This window comes from Pelodiscus sinensis, chromosome 1 (assembly GCF_049634645.1).
Source record: "Pelodiscus sinensis isolate JC-2024 chromosome 1, ASM4963464v1, whole genome shotgun sequence".
NCBI classification, from domain to species: domain Eukaryota; kingdom Metazoa; phylum Chordata; order Testudines; family Trionychidae; genus Pelodiscus; species Pelodiscus sinensis.
The window spans coordinates 289,661,080-289,673,926 of NC_134711.1; the positions used below are offsets into that span (position 1 = coordinate 289,661,080).

Genomic DNA, 12,847 nt, shown 5'->3' on the forward strand with positions numbered 1-12,847 from the left:
CCCTTACCAGCAGTGAAGCACAGCATGTCAGTGCCAGCCATGTGGCATGGCACTGAAGGTCACAGTCAAACCCAGGCCCCTGCCAGCAAAGGCTGCAAATATGTTTTCAAAGCATACCAAGGAAACCAGCCAAAAGTGTCATAACGTCAAAGCAAGAGTGGGCTGTAGGGTGGTCAGTGAAATACTGGCTCTGAAAAAAGTGATCATCTGTCCTCCTCCATCTGTGGTAGTTGTGGCTGGTGGAGGAGAGAGAGGGAGAAAAGATTCTACTTGAAAGTGCTGGGGTGGGGGAGGACTGATGGAAGGAAATAAACAGTAATTAAAAAGCATAATTAGTAACCATGCCTTTAATAACTTGTAAATATAATTTTATAATTTCACACAGCTAGAATATACATTTTTCTCTATGTCTGGCATCTTAAAAGTAATCCACATGTTGATGACCTATTTGTTTGGTTTCACCCCTTTTCTAAAGCATACAAGTTAAATTCTCAATCACCTTAATATACAACAGTTTTAGGGACAAAAAAAATCTCACCTGATTGTTATCCTGTCACTGAAGTATTTGCTATGCAATTATAACTGGACAACTTAACATGTTATATTAAACAAACAGTAAAACCCAAATTTAAGCTAATAGAAGAAATACTTCAAGATATTCTCTCCCCACTCTCAAACTCCTTCTCCAAACACAATACCCAGAATCACAATGCCTATTTCCTAGAAGAAGTAAAAATGGCAAGAATACTTAGGCAACTCTTTTTGGACCCAAGGCTTTATTTGTCTTAAACATCACAGTGCAATGATTTCCACTTCCGCAACTTTCAGCCTCTAGCAAAGAAACTGAATTCACATCTGAACTAATAAAATGGAACATGCTAACCACAATGGGCAACACTGCGAGCCCAAAGTTACACTCCTAGAACTTCATTTAAGCTTCTACAGCGGCAGCTTGTTTTTCAGAGGAGCTAAGCGTCTGCAGCTTCCATTGACTCAATGGGAGCAGGGGTTACTCAGCAGCTTCGAGTTAAGCCACTTCTAGTTACTTGCCTAAATAAGAATGCATAAGTCTGATTTAGGTCCCCCTGGTTTGAATGTTTTGGCCACAATGTTCCCTGCACAGGCAAATATGAAGGAACAGAAACTGAACCACTAGAGAATTCACGTCGGGAGTTCCAAGCCATGGCACAGCTATTGTAGCGGTAAAGTCACTGGTACTTTAGGGTTGTATCACTGATACTCTACCTGGGCTTCCCTTAAGGCTGGGCTTAGGGCTCAGGGCTCACTCCTGAGAAGGGCTGGTGTGCTCCCACCAACACTGAAGCGAATGGGAGATGCCCAGAAGAAGTGCTGAATAAGGCCCAATTTGGTTCCATTGCAGTCAATGATAAAATTCCCCACTTATTTCAACGGGAGCAGGAGCAGGTCCTTATTGATGCATCTCTCCCTTTAGCCCTGAGGAACTACCTAGCTTCCATTCAAAAGTGCATGATCTAATTCCCAGTGGAGTGAGGGCTTCACCAGATCCATCTTACAAGACTGGGGTTCAGAGCAGCACAGGCTGCATTGTAGGGTTAGAACAGATAGAGAGGAATGAGAGGCAGTGGGCATAGGCTGCCCCACCCAAAGTCTTAGCCTGCTTCCCAGGTACAGCTGGCTAAACTGATGGGAAACCTCTGAGCTTCAGTGAAATTAAAAAAAAAAAAACACAAGACTGAAGGAATGAGTGACACTAAAGCTAATGTGAATAGGCGAGCCTTATTTTTTTAAACTCTATCTCCCACCGCTTTAACAAATCCACTATATAAGTACAGATAAATCAGTCACCCAGCACCCTCTTTCACAGTCCTCCTGTACATGCAGAACAAAAACAAATTCACAAGTGCAAAGAGTTAAATCTTCAGAGCTCCTACTTTGTGAATTTACCAAGAGCTCAAGTTTGCTAATAAAAGCAAGAGTGAAGAGGTTCATTCTTCTTGAGTGCACAAACGAAAATCTGCCTTACTAGCTTCTAATAGAGAGTGTGTCTAAATTGACATAAATAATCACAGACTTGATTAGAAAGAATATATTATTTTAGACTTTTTTAAAGTTTTCATGTAAGACCTTTATACTCTTGACATCTATGTGAACAATGAATCAAACTAAAACAGGCACTTCTCAAGCGCTATTGTGTTTTAAAATGACACATGGGAGGAACTGAACAAGTATGAATTAATGTCTACGATGGGAAATGAGGGGAGCTCTTCATGGTGTTGGTTTTTTCAAGTCTCGGATCTGTTTAATCAAGTAGTTCTTCTCATCGTTGAACTGTTCATCATCCGTCCTCTCTTTCTGGAAATTGCTCAGAAACTCAATTAGCTTGGGTTGGTTTTTCAATAGAATCTCCACGATGGGCTGCGTTTTGTTTGGACTGGCCACAAATACCTAACATGCAAACAAAACCACACAGACGGACAGAAAGAGAGGGATGAACAATCAGAGTCATGACACTGCCCTACATCATTCTCTGTTGAGTCAACTGAATGCTGGAGCCCAGATTCTCTGGTGCCTCCCATGCATCGTATGATTGTAAAGCTAAATGTTGAAAGCTGGCTATAAATCCCCAATCACTTCCACACATACAGCCCTACAACCAGAAATGTCTTAGAATTACTGGGAGAATAGGCCAGGCTTGTGTTGATGATACAGTTTCTATATAAAACTGAAATGGCCTAAAATTAGACCAAGCAGTTTTGTTTTTGGTTGGGAGCGTACATCATATTCTCCACTTCACCCTCCCTAGACCATTCTAGTGAGCAGGCTGGGAAAGGAAATTCACAACAGAAAGACCCACCACATTTCAACCTGTTTGCTACACCCACAAGGACATAACAGTGAGGAAGAGCAGAAGGATAGTGCACCACACTTACATATGCATCTCACTGCCAGCCCAGTGCCTTGGACTCGATGCTTGTAGATCACCCAGGTCAGAGGCTGGGATCTTTGCTATGTAGCAATCCCTCATTTTGGAGGAACGCACCTCTTGCCCACCCTGTAACTTTTCTTGGGCTCCCTGTTAGTCTGGTTCTGAGGGCTTCTCTTGCTTACATCTGTACTATCCTTCAAAGGGAGAAGCTGCAGCTTTTACTGATGCCCGAGCAGCTGTACACCCAGCCTAGAACCCAGTCCCTGTGAAGATTCTCATGTCCCAGGAAGTACAAGCCCACCCTGCCACAAGGTACACATCTGTACCCACAAGAGGCCTCTCCAACAATCTGGCCCTTCGTTCTGAACCCTATTATACAAATTGCAAGCTGTTTCCCACAGTTTAGATAAATTTAAAAAATTGTTTGTTAAAGCACAATGCAAATCTATTTGCAATGGCTTGCATTTTCTGAAGTATCTAGGCCCCTTTAAGAAGTCTCAGATAGGCCACCCAAAAAGTAAAATGCCCAAAATGATTAGTCAATGTGAACATTAGATTTCACTGTATCTGCCCAGTGTGAAAGGAACAGCCTGCAAACAGTCTTGAAAGGATTTAATTTTAAAACTGACTCTAGACTAAAATATGTATTAGCATAGCAAATGATTACACATGAGATAATGTCTCCTAATAGGCTGAATTCTTTAGCTCTATACATCAACAGGCCAATCAACCCATTGACCCCAGAGCTGAAACTGGTCCTATGACTTTCCTATATGCATTGCAGGAGGATTACCACCCAGCTGAAAGTACATGAAAGCTCACATAGCTGAACCTGCAACATCCCCCCCAGACAAAAAGAGAGATCAGTTCTATAGCTCAGACATAACACAGTGGGTATTTAAACACAAACGTGGCTTCTGCCCTGCACTGAGTGGAAACTGTCAAAGTTATGCAGAACCCTTTGCAGAACGAGCAGCAGGAGGTAGCTTTGTGACGTTCATGAAAGAGAATGGAAAAATAAAGCTAAGGTCAAACACACTGTGTAACTCATTCTATTTTTAGATTTAAATACTAAAACCTATTTCTGCTACATCTCTGCTTAAGAAAAATGTTATATTACACTAAACCACCAGTGGGGGATAAGTCCACAAAATAATCTAATACGTCAGCCAAGAGAGGCTGCTATAGCCTATATTTGTATGTGTGTTCTTGCAACATAATGCAGAGTGCTTTAGTTTTGATTGCTTGCAAGAGAACAAGGAAACAAAAAACACATACTAGGATGGACCAATAATGGTAGCAAATATATTTGTTAAAAGAAAACGCATGAATATTCAGAAAGACCCTTTTATTGTTCAGCCTTCGAACCAGATATTGAACCCCTGATTGGAACGGAGAGGTAGAAAAGCTGTGCACAGAGGAAGGTTTTAAAAACAGTTAAGATACTTGCTAATCCCCTTGTCTGTGTTACCTGACGAATACATATATTCCCAAGGCTTTTAGGTGGCCATGTGTGGGTGATGGATTGTGTGGTGTGGAAGCTAAGGCTTAGAGAGTTATCATTTCGAACAAGTAAGCCTAAGAGTGGGAGCAGGGAAGATGTCATGCTGGGGGAACAGTTATGTGGGAGGAAGTACTGAAAATGAGAACTAATTACTTATCTTCAGTACCTCTGGCCAGAATGCTCCGTATGAGTATGGCTGTCCTCAGAGCTTTAAAAGTTAACTGCATTTTTAATTGCCATCCAACTGTATTGTAAAATAGTTAGAATTATAGATGCTCATGGTTCTAGTTAAAATATTGCAGCTTCAAATCCTCAATAATCAAATACTGTACTGAGAGTCATGTGGCCTCTTCAGGGTCAGCTGGGACACAGGAGAACTGGAATTTGGATACTTACAAAACAAGCACTTTTTTCATTTCAAATGTGCCTAGCTGCAAAAAGATCCAAGTCAGGTAACTTAAACCCAAATCTTTTGGCAGCTCTCAGTAAGTAGCAAGTATCAGCCACTTGGCAAATCTTTGCTATCAAATCAGTATTGGCAGACTATAGTACAGGCAGTCCCCGGGTTACGTACAAGATAAGAACAAACCTACAGTCCCTAAGTTGAATCTGTATGCAAGTCGGAACTGGCGTCCAAATTGAGCCGCTGCTGAAACTGATCAGTTTCAACAGCGGCTGAATCTGGATGCCAGTTCTGACTTACATACCGATTCAACTTAAGAACCCCAGGCGTCCCCAAGTCAGCTGCAACTCTGCCTAGGACTTACTGTAGTCAGCTGCTGGTCAGTTTCAGCAGCGGCTGAATCAGGACGCCTGGGGCAGAGCAGCTGGGGTGCTGCTGGGTTGCTCCAGTAGCGCTGAGGAGCGGCGCTACTGGGAGCGACCCAGCAGCACCCCAGCTGCTCTGCCCCAGGCGTCCTGATTCAGCCGCTGCTGAAACTGACCAGCAGCGGCTGAATCAGGACGCCTGGGGCACAGCAGCTGGGGTGCTGCCGGGTTGGTCCAGTAGCGCCGAAGAGCGGCACTGCGGGACCAACCCAGCAGCGCCCCAGCTGCTCTACCCCAGGCGTCGTGGGCAGAAAAGCCTGGTCTGCTGGGGGAGAGGGGACACTAGCTGCGCCCCACCCCCCCAGCAGACCAGGGAGACGCGGAGCAAAGCCGCGGAGGATGCCCGCAGCGGGACAGCCCAGGCGCGCTGCGGCTGTCCTGCTGCGGGCGTCCTCCGCGGCTTTGCTCCGCGTCTCCCTGGTCTGACCAGCAGACCAAGGAGACGGGGAGCAGCTTTTCTCGCCCCGGAGAATGCGGGTGGCAGGACCGCGGCTCATCTGGGCGTCCCGCCGCTCTCGTCCTCCGGGGCGAGAAAAGCCCCGTTCGTAACTGCGGATCCGACATAAGTCGGATCCGCGTAACTCAGGGACTGCCTGTAATTTAAACCAGGACTAACTAGATACCTTCAGGCACAGTTTTAAGTTATGTGAAAATAAAGAGAGAATCCAATCTCCCCCTCCCCCCCCACACAGTTACAAAAGCATAAAGAATAAGAGTACCTAGAATTTGCAGGATGTGCCGACAGAACCACAGTAGCACTTTGAATGCAGAGGGAGCGCACAACTCTTGCAGTCCATGTTGTGTGCAATAAACACACACCTCACTTAATGTGCCCTTGTTTTAAGTGTGTGTCACTATAATAATACTAGTAGGAAAGAAACTATGTAGATGGAAACCAGTGGAATCATTGACAACAGTAAACAAAATGTCTCATAGGCCACATGTGGCCCAGAGGCCTCATTTTGTTCTATATCCCAGGTCAACAAGGCACGTGACTGCCTTTCACCTGTCAGAGGGCACTGGGACAAGGCAGTAATTATTTTTCCATAAAGCATGTGTTCTCTTTCATATTTAGAGATTCCCATCATCTGCAGAGTTTTCTTTTTTTAATAAATTCTAAGGACAAAATGTTCAGTGCCCCTTTCTCCTACATATTCTATATTTACTTTGCATATGTGGAACAGGAGTTCCACATACAAAGGAGAGCTATGCTGCAGACAGGAGAGGGAGATTTTGTTGTAACTGTGGGCTACGTTCTGCAATTAGAAATGTGCAACTTCCACTGAATGAGATTCTGCTCTGAATTACATGGTACAACTCCCACGGAAAACTGTAAAATGGATACTATGCATATTAGACTCATCTTACTGCTGCCATCAGGTATTATTGTAAAAATAAAGAGTCCCATGGGAGTTGAATTCATGTAGCTGAGGAAAGAATTTGACCATTGACATCAATGAAGTTTGCATTATCCTTTACTATTTGTTTCACTATAATTCCAGTCAGAATCAGGGCCCCATTGTGTTATGCACTGCACACAATATGTGGGTAGGCACAATCCCTGCACTGAAGAAATCTGGAAATGAGATGTACTGACCATAAAAAAAACAAAAGAAAGATGGACACTGGGAGGTAGGATGAGGGTGACAGTAACAATATCACATAGACAGACAGCTGGATGATAACCGATCATTCCAGATACTTCTATTTATATTTTAGCCAAAATAAAATCAACTATTCTCAACTGCCATGCCCTTATTCATCACTGTCTGATTTCATGGAATAACCTACCAGAACTGAGTCTGGGTGCTTAAGAGGAATCTGAAGCAACAGATGATAGCAGCCTTATGGATTAATTCCAAGACTGCACTTTGTGCATAGTTCCATGCACAAAAATGTTACCATCAGTAAATATGAAAAAGTAGCCAGCCAAGACCAATCCTCTCTCTTCTCTTCCCTCCCCTGACAACTGAGCTCTTAAAGATTGCAAGTATTTGGGATTTGCTCTCTCCAGTTTATCTCTGAGTTGTATACCTCCTGATAAGGGTTAAAAGCAGAAACTAGTCACACTAGTTTGCTTGTCAAGAACAAGTCAATGAGAGAACAGTGTAAAGGCTTACACAAGTAATTAAATGCATCACTGAGGTTTATTATGCAGAAAGAGAAATACTGAAATATTTTGGGAATCCCTGTGATTACTATACATAGATGAAAGATTGTATGGAGCAACCTTACCATCCTTCAAACCATACCGTGGAGAGGTAAAAAGCTTTCTGAAATATTCTTTTGCACAATAGAAATGACAGAATCAAAGAATTCAAAAAGCCTTTTTGAACATGACCAAGGTGAGGTAATTCCTGGAAAATACTTGCCATTTGGTGCAATGTGGTCTATTTTATAAGCATCTTCCAGAAAAGGACATTCCACCCACCCTTGTGTTTTATCCCTCTTCTCTGCAAATTATTCTGTTCAAACTATGGAAATATATCCATACATATTCATGAGTTAATTTTGCATTGTAATCATTCTGCATAATAATAATTCTATTCATCTTCTCTCTCAGGGCAAAAGCCTTTCTTGATGGGTAAATAAAATTTTTAAAAATTAATTAGATCATGATGATAAAAGAAAATATGTATCTACGCTGATGATATGTTATGACAATTTTGTAAGGCTGCATCAGTGATCAGTTCAAAACAGAGCCAAAAAGGGGAGTAACTAAGCATATACCAAATCTCAAACTTCTCAAAAGCAAATCTGACATGACAAAATTTCCAAACTTGTTTCTCCACAAAGCCAACATTATCCATCTGTCATGACATGCTCTAAGGAGGTCAAAGAGCGCATCATTGACCTAAGTAAGTAGTTAGCCTGCATTTCTGTAACAAGGGCCTCCCTTAGATCATGAGGCCCACAGCCAAAGGAACCTGCCTTAAACATCACCTAGGCTGTGTCCAGACTCAGGGGTTTTTTCGGGAAAAGTAGCCTTTTTCCGAAAAAACTTCCCCTGCGTCCAGACTCAAGCCGCGTTCTTTCGAAATTAAATCGAAAGAACGCGGCTTTTCTTTCGATGGCGGTAAACCTCATTTCACGAGGAAGAACGCCTTCCTTCGAAAGTTCCTCTTTCGAAAGAAGGCGTTCTTCAATGTAAATAGGGCTTCTTCAAAAGAGAGCATCCAGACTCACTGGATGCTTTCTTTCGAAAAAGCAAGCCGCTTTTTCGAAAGGTCAACATGCAGTCTAGACGCTCTCTTTCGAAAGAGGCTCTTTCGAAAGTATCTTTCGAAAGAGCCTCTTTCGAAAGAGGCTTGCAGTCTAGACATAGCCCTAGAGAGGGCAAGTAAGTGAGAGAGACTGATTGTCAGGGAGAAATTTCCCATTAGGAACATTTCAAACATCTGAAAATGTTTTTAAGACCCCACATTTTTCTGAGTTCTCCTCCCTCCCATTATGAAAGAGATACTCCTTCCTCTCAGAAGGCCACACTGAGTTACCTTGAACACATGGAAAGCCTCAAACTGAATGTTAGGGCTTTTATCTCGCAGCAGGTTCATCATTAGCTTTAGGTTCTCTGGCTTGCTGATGTATTTTGTCATGATGGCAAAGTTGTGTCGGTCCAGAATCAGTTCACCCAGAAGCTACAAGAACATTTACAAAAACAAAGGCTTTATAATTCACCACTGAATTTATGATTCAGATGAAAGCACCACATTTTTATCTTCACTCCCAGAGGTTTCATATATTCTTATGGCTTCAAAAATGGAGGGGCTTTAAAACAATTGAGGTGAATTTGCTGTTCATGTAAGGTAGGTAACTGTCCAACAGCACTGATTATCCAGATATGGCAGATATGGAGACCACATTAATGCATATGGTAACAAATGGCTTGAGCCAGATAAAATAAAATCAAGTACAGTAAAACTCCGATGGTCCTGCGCTCCTGATGGTCCGGCACCATCAGGAACTCGGAAGTGCTCCAGGCAGCCAGACTATTGGAGCTGCTCTGCCCCCAGCTTCCCGGATTCAGCCGCTGCTAAAACTGACCAGTGGCTGACTTCAGGAAGCCTGGGGCAGAGCAGCTCTGCCTTGGGCTTCCTGGAGTCAGCCGCTGATCAGTTTCAGCAGCAGCTGACTTGGGGACACCTGGGGTAGAGCAGCTAGGGTGCTGCCGGGTTGGTCCAGTAGCGCCGCTCCTCAGCGCTGTGGGACCAACTCGGCAGCCCCCCAGCTGCTCTGCCCTAGGCATCCTGATTCAGCCTCTGCTGAAACTGACCAGCAGCTGACTCCAGGAAGCCCTGGGCAGAGCAGCTCTGATCAGTTTCAGCAGCGGCTGACTTGGGGACACCTGGGGCAGAGCAGCTGGGGTGCTGCCGGGTTGGTCCAGTAGCGCCGAGGAGCGGCGCTGCGGGACCAACCTGGCAGCACCCCAGCTACTCTGCCCCAGGCATCCCCAAGAGCAGCTGGGGTGCTGTTGGGTTGGTCTCGCCGCACCAAGGGTCGGCACTACCGGACCAACCTGGCAGCACTCCAGCTGCTCTGCTGCAGGCGTCCCCGATTCAGCCGCTGCTGAAACTGACCAGCAGCCGCTGAATCAGGGACGCCTGGGGCAGAGCCGGACTATCGGAAGGGGGGGCTATGAGGGGTCTGGGGTGGCATCCGCCGCACCCCACCGCATCCTAGACCCCTCATAGCCCCCCCTTCTGATAGTCCGGCAAATCTGATAATCCAGCACCCCCTGGGTCCTAAAGGTGCCGGATTATCGGAAGTTTACTGTACAACCATACCACATTGTTCTGCTACTTCACGTCAATCCTTACATGCATCACACTTTCCTGTTCTAGTCATGAGGAGATTGCAAAGTGTACCAAATTACTTGGTGCTACAGTGCCTTGGACAAATGGGGACTAAAATGCACCTACCAAACTCATTCTGTTTTCAGAACTAGGCTGTGAACTCAGGTTACACTGGGGGGGGGGGGGGGGGGCGGAAGAGGATAAACACCCTCATTTTGGAGAAATCACTCCTGGCACTGCCATATGAGTTCAGGAACTAGGACTTTTCAATGCTAACCCCAACAGACAGACATGAAGATATCTCCTGATTTTCACATCCACTAGATTAATTTAAAGTAATTTATTTTGTAACAAAAGAGATACAAGGCCATTCTGTGGCAGTCAAGGTAATATTCTAAACAGGTTATGACTATTAAAAGAAAGGTGTTCCAGAATTTTACATTACCTTTAAAGATTGTCTCTTTGTGACATAATTCTCAGAATGAAGCAATTTTTCATAGTCCTCAAAGATCTAAGGGAACAAGAAAAGAGCAATGTAACCATATGCATTCTTCTGTCTCTCACTCCTCTGTACTGGCCCTTCCTGCTCTAGCTTTGAGATGGCAGTAGCAGCACAGTTCTCTGCCACTTCTTTAGGATAACATATTGGCCACGGACTAGCAACATTCAATGCATTCAATGCACTAGCGGACATTTAAAAATGGCGGCGCCCGGCTTATGCAAATGAAGCCTGGGAAATTCAAATCCCGGGCTTCATTTGCAAGTGCGGTATGCCTACATTACCCTCCTAGTTCGAACTAGGAGGGTAGTGTAGACATACCCTGGGATAGAAACAAAAATGAGGGATTCAGTGTGAGAGAAAGCCTGAAAGTGAGTGGGATAGGGATGGAGGTGCAGAATTTGGGAGGGAGCTGAGGTGCAGAAGAGGGAGAGATTGCAAGGTCTGAGTGGGCGGTAGAGTGCAGAAGCAGGTTGGGAGTAGTGTGTCTGGCCAGGTGGAGGGAGCAGGAGCAAGGGAGGGTGCAGAAGCAATGGTGGATGCAGAAGCAGGGTGGGGATAGGGTATCTGGACAGGAGGGAGGGTGCACGAACAAGGGAGGTTGTCAGAACAAGCTGGGGAAGCAGGGTCTTGGTGGGGGGAGGGGAGTAAGTGAGGGGGATTGGGATGTGGGGGTCCAAGCATAAGGCAGGATGCTTACTGGGCTTCACGCCTCCTTACAGTAACTGCCATGGCCATGCAGTCCCAGGCTGGCCCCGGAGGCTGGAGTCACTGCTACCATGGCCACGCGGTCCCGGGCTGGCCCCACTGCCATGGCCACAGGGTCCAGGGCCAGACCCAGAGGCCGGAGACCCTGCTGCTGCGGCCATGGGGTCTGAGGCTGGCCTTGGAGGCCAGAGGCCCCACTGGCATGGTCACACAGTCCAGGGCCAGCTCTGGAGGCCCTGCTGCCATGGCCATATGGTCCAGGGCTGGCCCTAGAGATCCCACTGCTGCAGCCAGCCCTGAACTGTGTGGATGTGGCAGTGGTGCCTCTGGGGCCAGCCTTGGACTGCATGGCTGCGGCGCCTCTTGGGCCAGCCCCAAACCCCGTGGCCGCGGCACCTCCAGCCTCTGGGGCTGTGGCAGCGGCACCTTCAGGATGGTGGGAAGCTGCAGGCAATGCTGCCGCGGTCACACAGTCTCAGGCCAGACCCAGAGGCACCACTGAGGAGCCTCAGCCCCAGTATTACCTCCTCCCACCGCAGCCTAATCTGCTTCAGGGAAGGGGTAGGGTTCTCCAGTTGCTATGTGGGAGAGGAGGGGCGAAGGGTTACCAGGTGTCCAGTATTTGCGGCTTCTGTCCAGTATAAGAAACAGAAAATACTGGACACGTAAAATTTCTCTCTCTCGGACAGAAGGCCTTCAGTATTTTTTGTAAAACTATCTGGAAACCCTAGAGAGGCGGGGCTGAGTTCACGCCACGCCATGCCTCTGAAAAATCAGCTTGCATGCCACTTATAGCACACATGCCATAGGTTGCCAATCCTTAATCTAGATGGGGGCTTGAGTCCCGAGAGGGCAGGGGACTGGACTTGATGACCTTTCAAGGTCCTTTCCAAATCTAGTATTCTATGATTCTATGCTCTTGTTATTTATGAGTAGATTAGAAAGTGTGATTCAGCTGGCTTGAAGCACAGGCACCTTCCCTGAAGTTGGGCTGCTGCTGCTGCCCCGACTGGTTCCCTTGTCTGGGAAATGGATGAACTCTGCTGTTGAACGAACAGCTCCAACTGGCACAAAGAATCAAGAAGATCCACTTATTTTAAATGTTTCTTCCAAGTTTTACAGAAATGCCCCCACTAAAGATCTCCAGTTCAGATCCAAGTGACACTAGATTCCTCGAAGTATTGTTTGCAGGAACATATATGAAACCATTGAGACTGGAAATTATTTGTACTTACTGTATCATAATTTTGTTCAAGGAAATCTGCTACTAACAATTTGTGTCTCGTTAGCAGGTCCTGGAAAAGAACAAACCAAGGAAAAATTAAATCACTCCATCTGAAGCATTTTGAAACTCAACCACCTTTAAAAAAAGAACCCACTAGTTTGATCATTCCTTTAATGTTCAGTAGTAATGGCTTGGGGAACATTTTTAAGCAGCTCTTCTCTTTTACAGAAATTTCCAGCATTACCTCAATGAAAGAATAGAAAAAGAGTAACCGTGCACCATTTAATATCAGTTGCTGATTCATGTTTAGTAGTTCACTGAATAAAAACAAAACAAATACTACGTTTAGAAAACACTCCAACACATATATTGATAGATTTTT

The 12,847-nt window shown here is 45.3% G+C and overlaps 1 protein-coding gene across 4 annotated transcripts in view; it reads right to left on the reverse strand.

Moving 5' to 3' along the window:
* Positions 1 to 331: 331 nt before the first annotated feature.
* The window catches only part of CAB39L (calcium binding protein 39 like), a 111,560-nt gene continuing 99,044 nt past the window's right edge, over positions 332 to 12,847 (reverse strand). For all 4 annotated transcript variants that reach the window (XM_006121347.4, XM_075919073.1, XM_006121344.4 and 1 more), the window contains 4 exons: positions 12,476 to 12,535; positions 10,479 to 10,544; positions 8,735 to 8,878; positions 332 to 2,427 (listed from right to left, as the gene is read on the reverse strand). In XM_006121347.4, the coding sequence (XP_006121409.1) occupies positions 2,248 to 2,427; positions 8,735 to 8,878; positions 10,479 to 10,544; positions 12,476 to 12,535 (450 nt within the window). In that variant the 3' untranslated portion in view covers positions 332 to 2,247. The remainder of the gene's footprint in view (positions 2,428 to 8,734; positions 8,879 to 10,478; positions 10,545 to 12,475; positions 12,536 to 12,847) is intronic.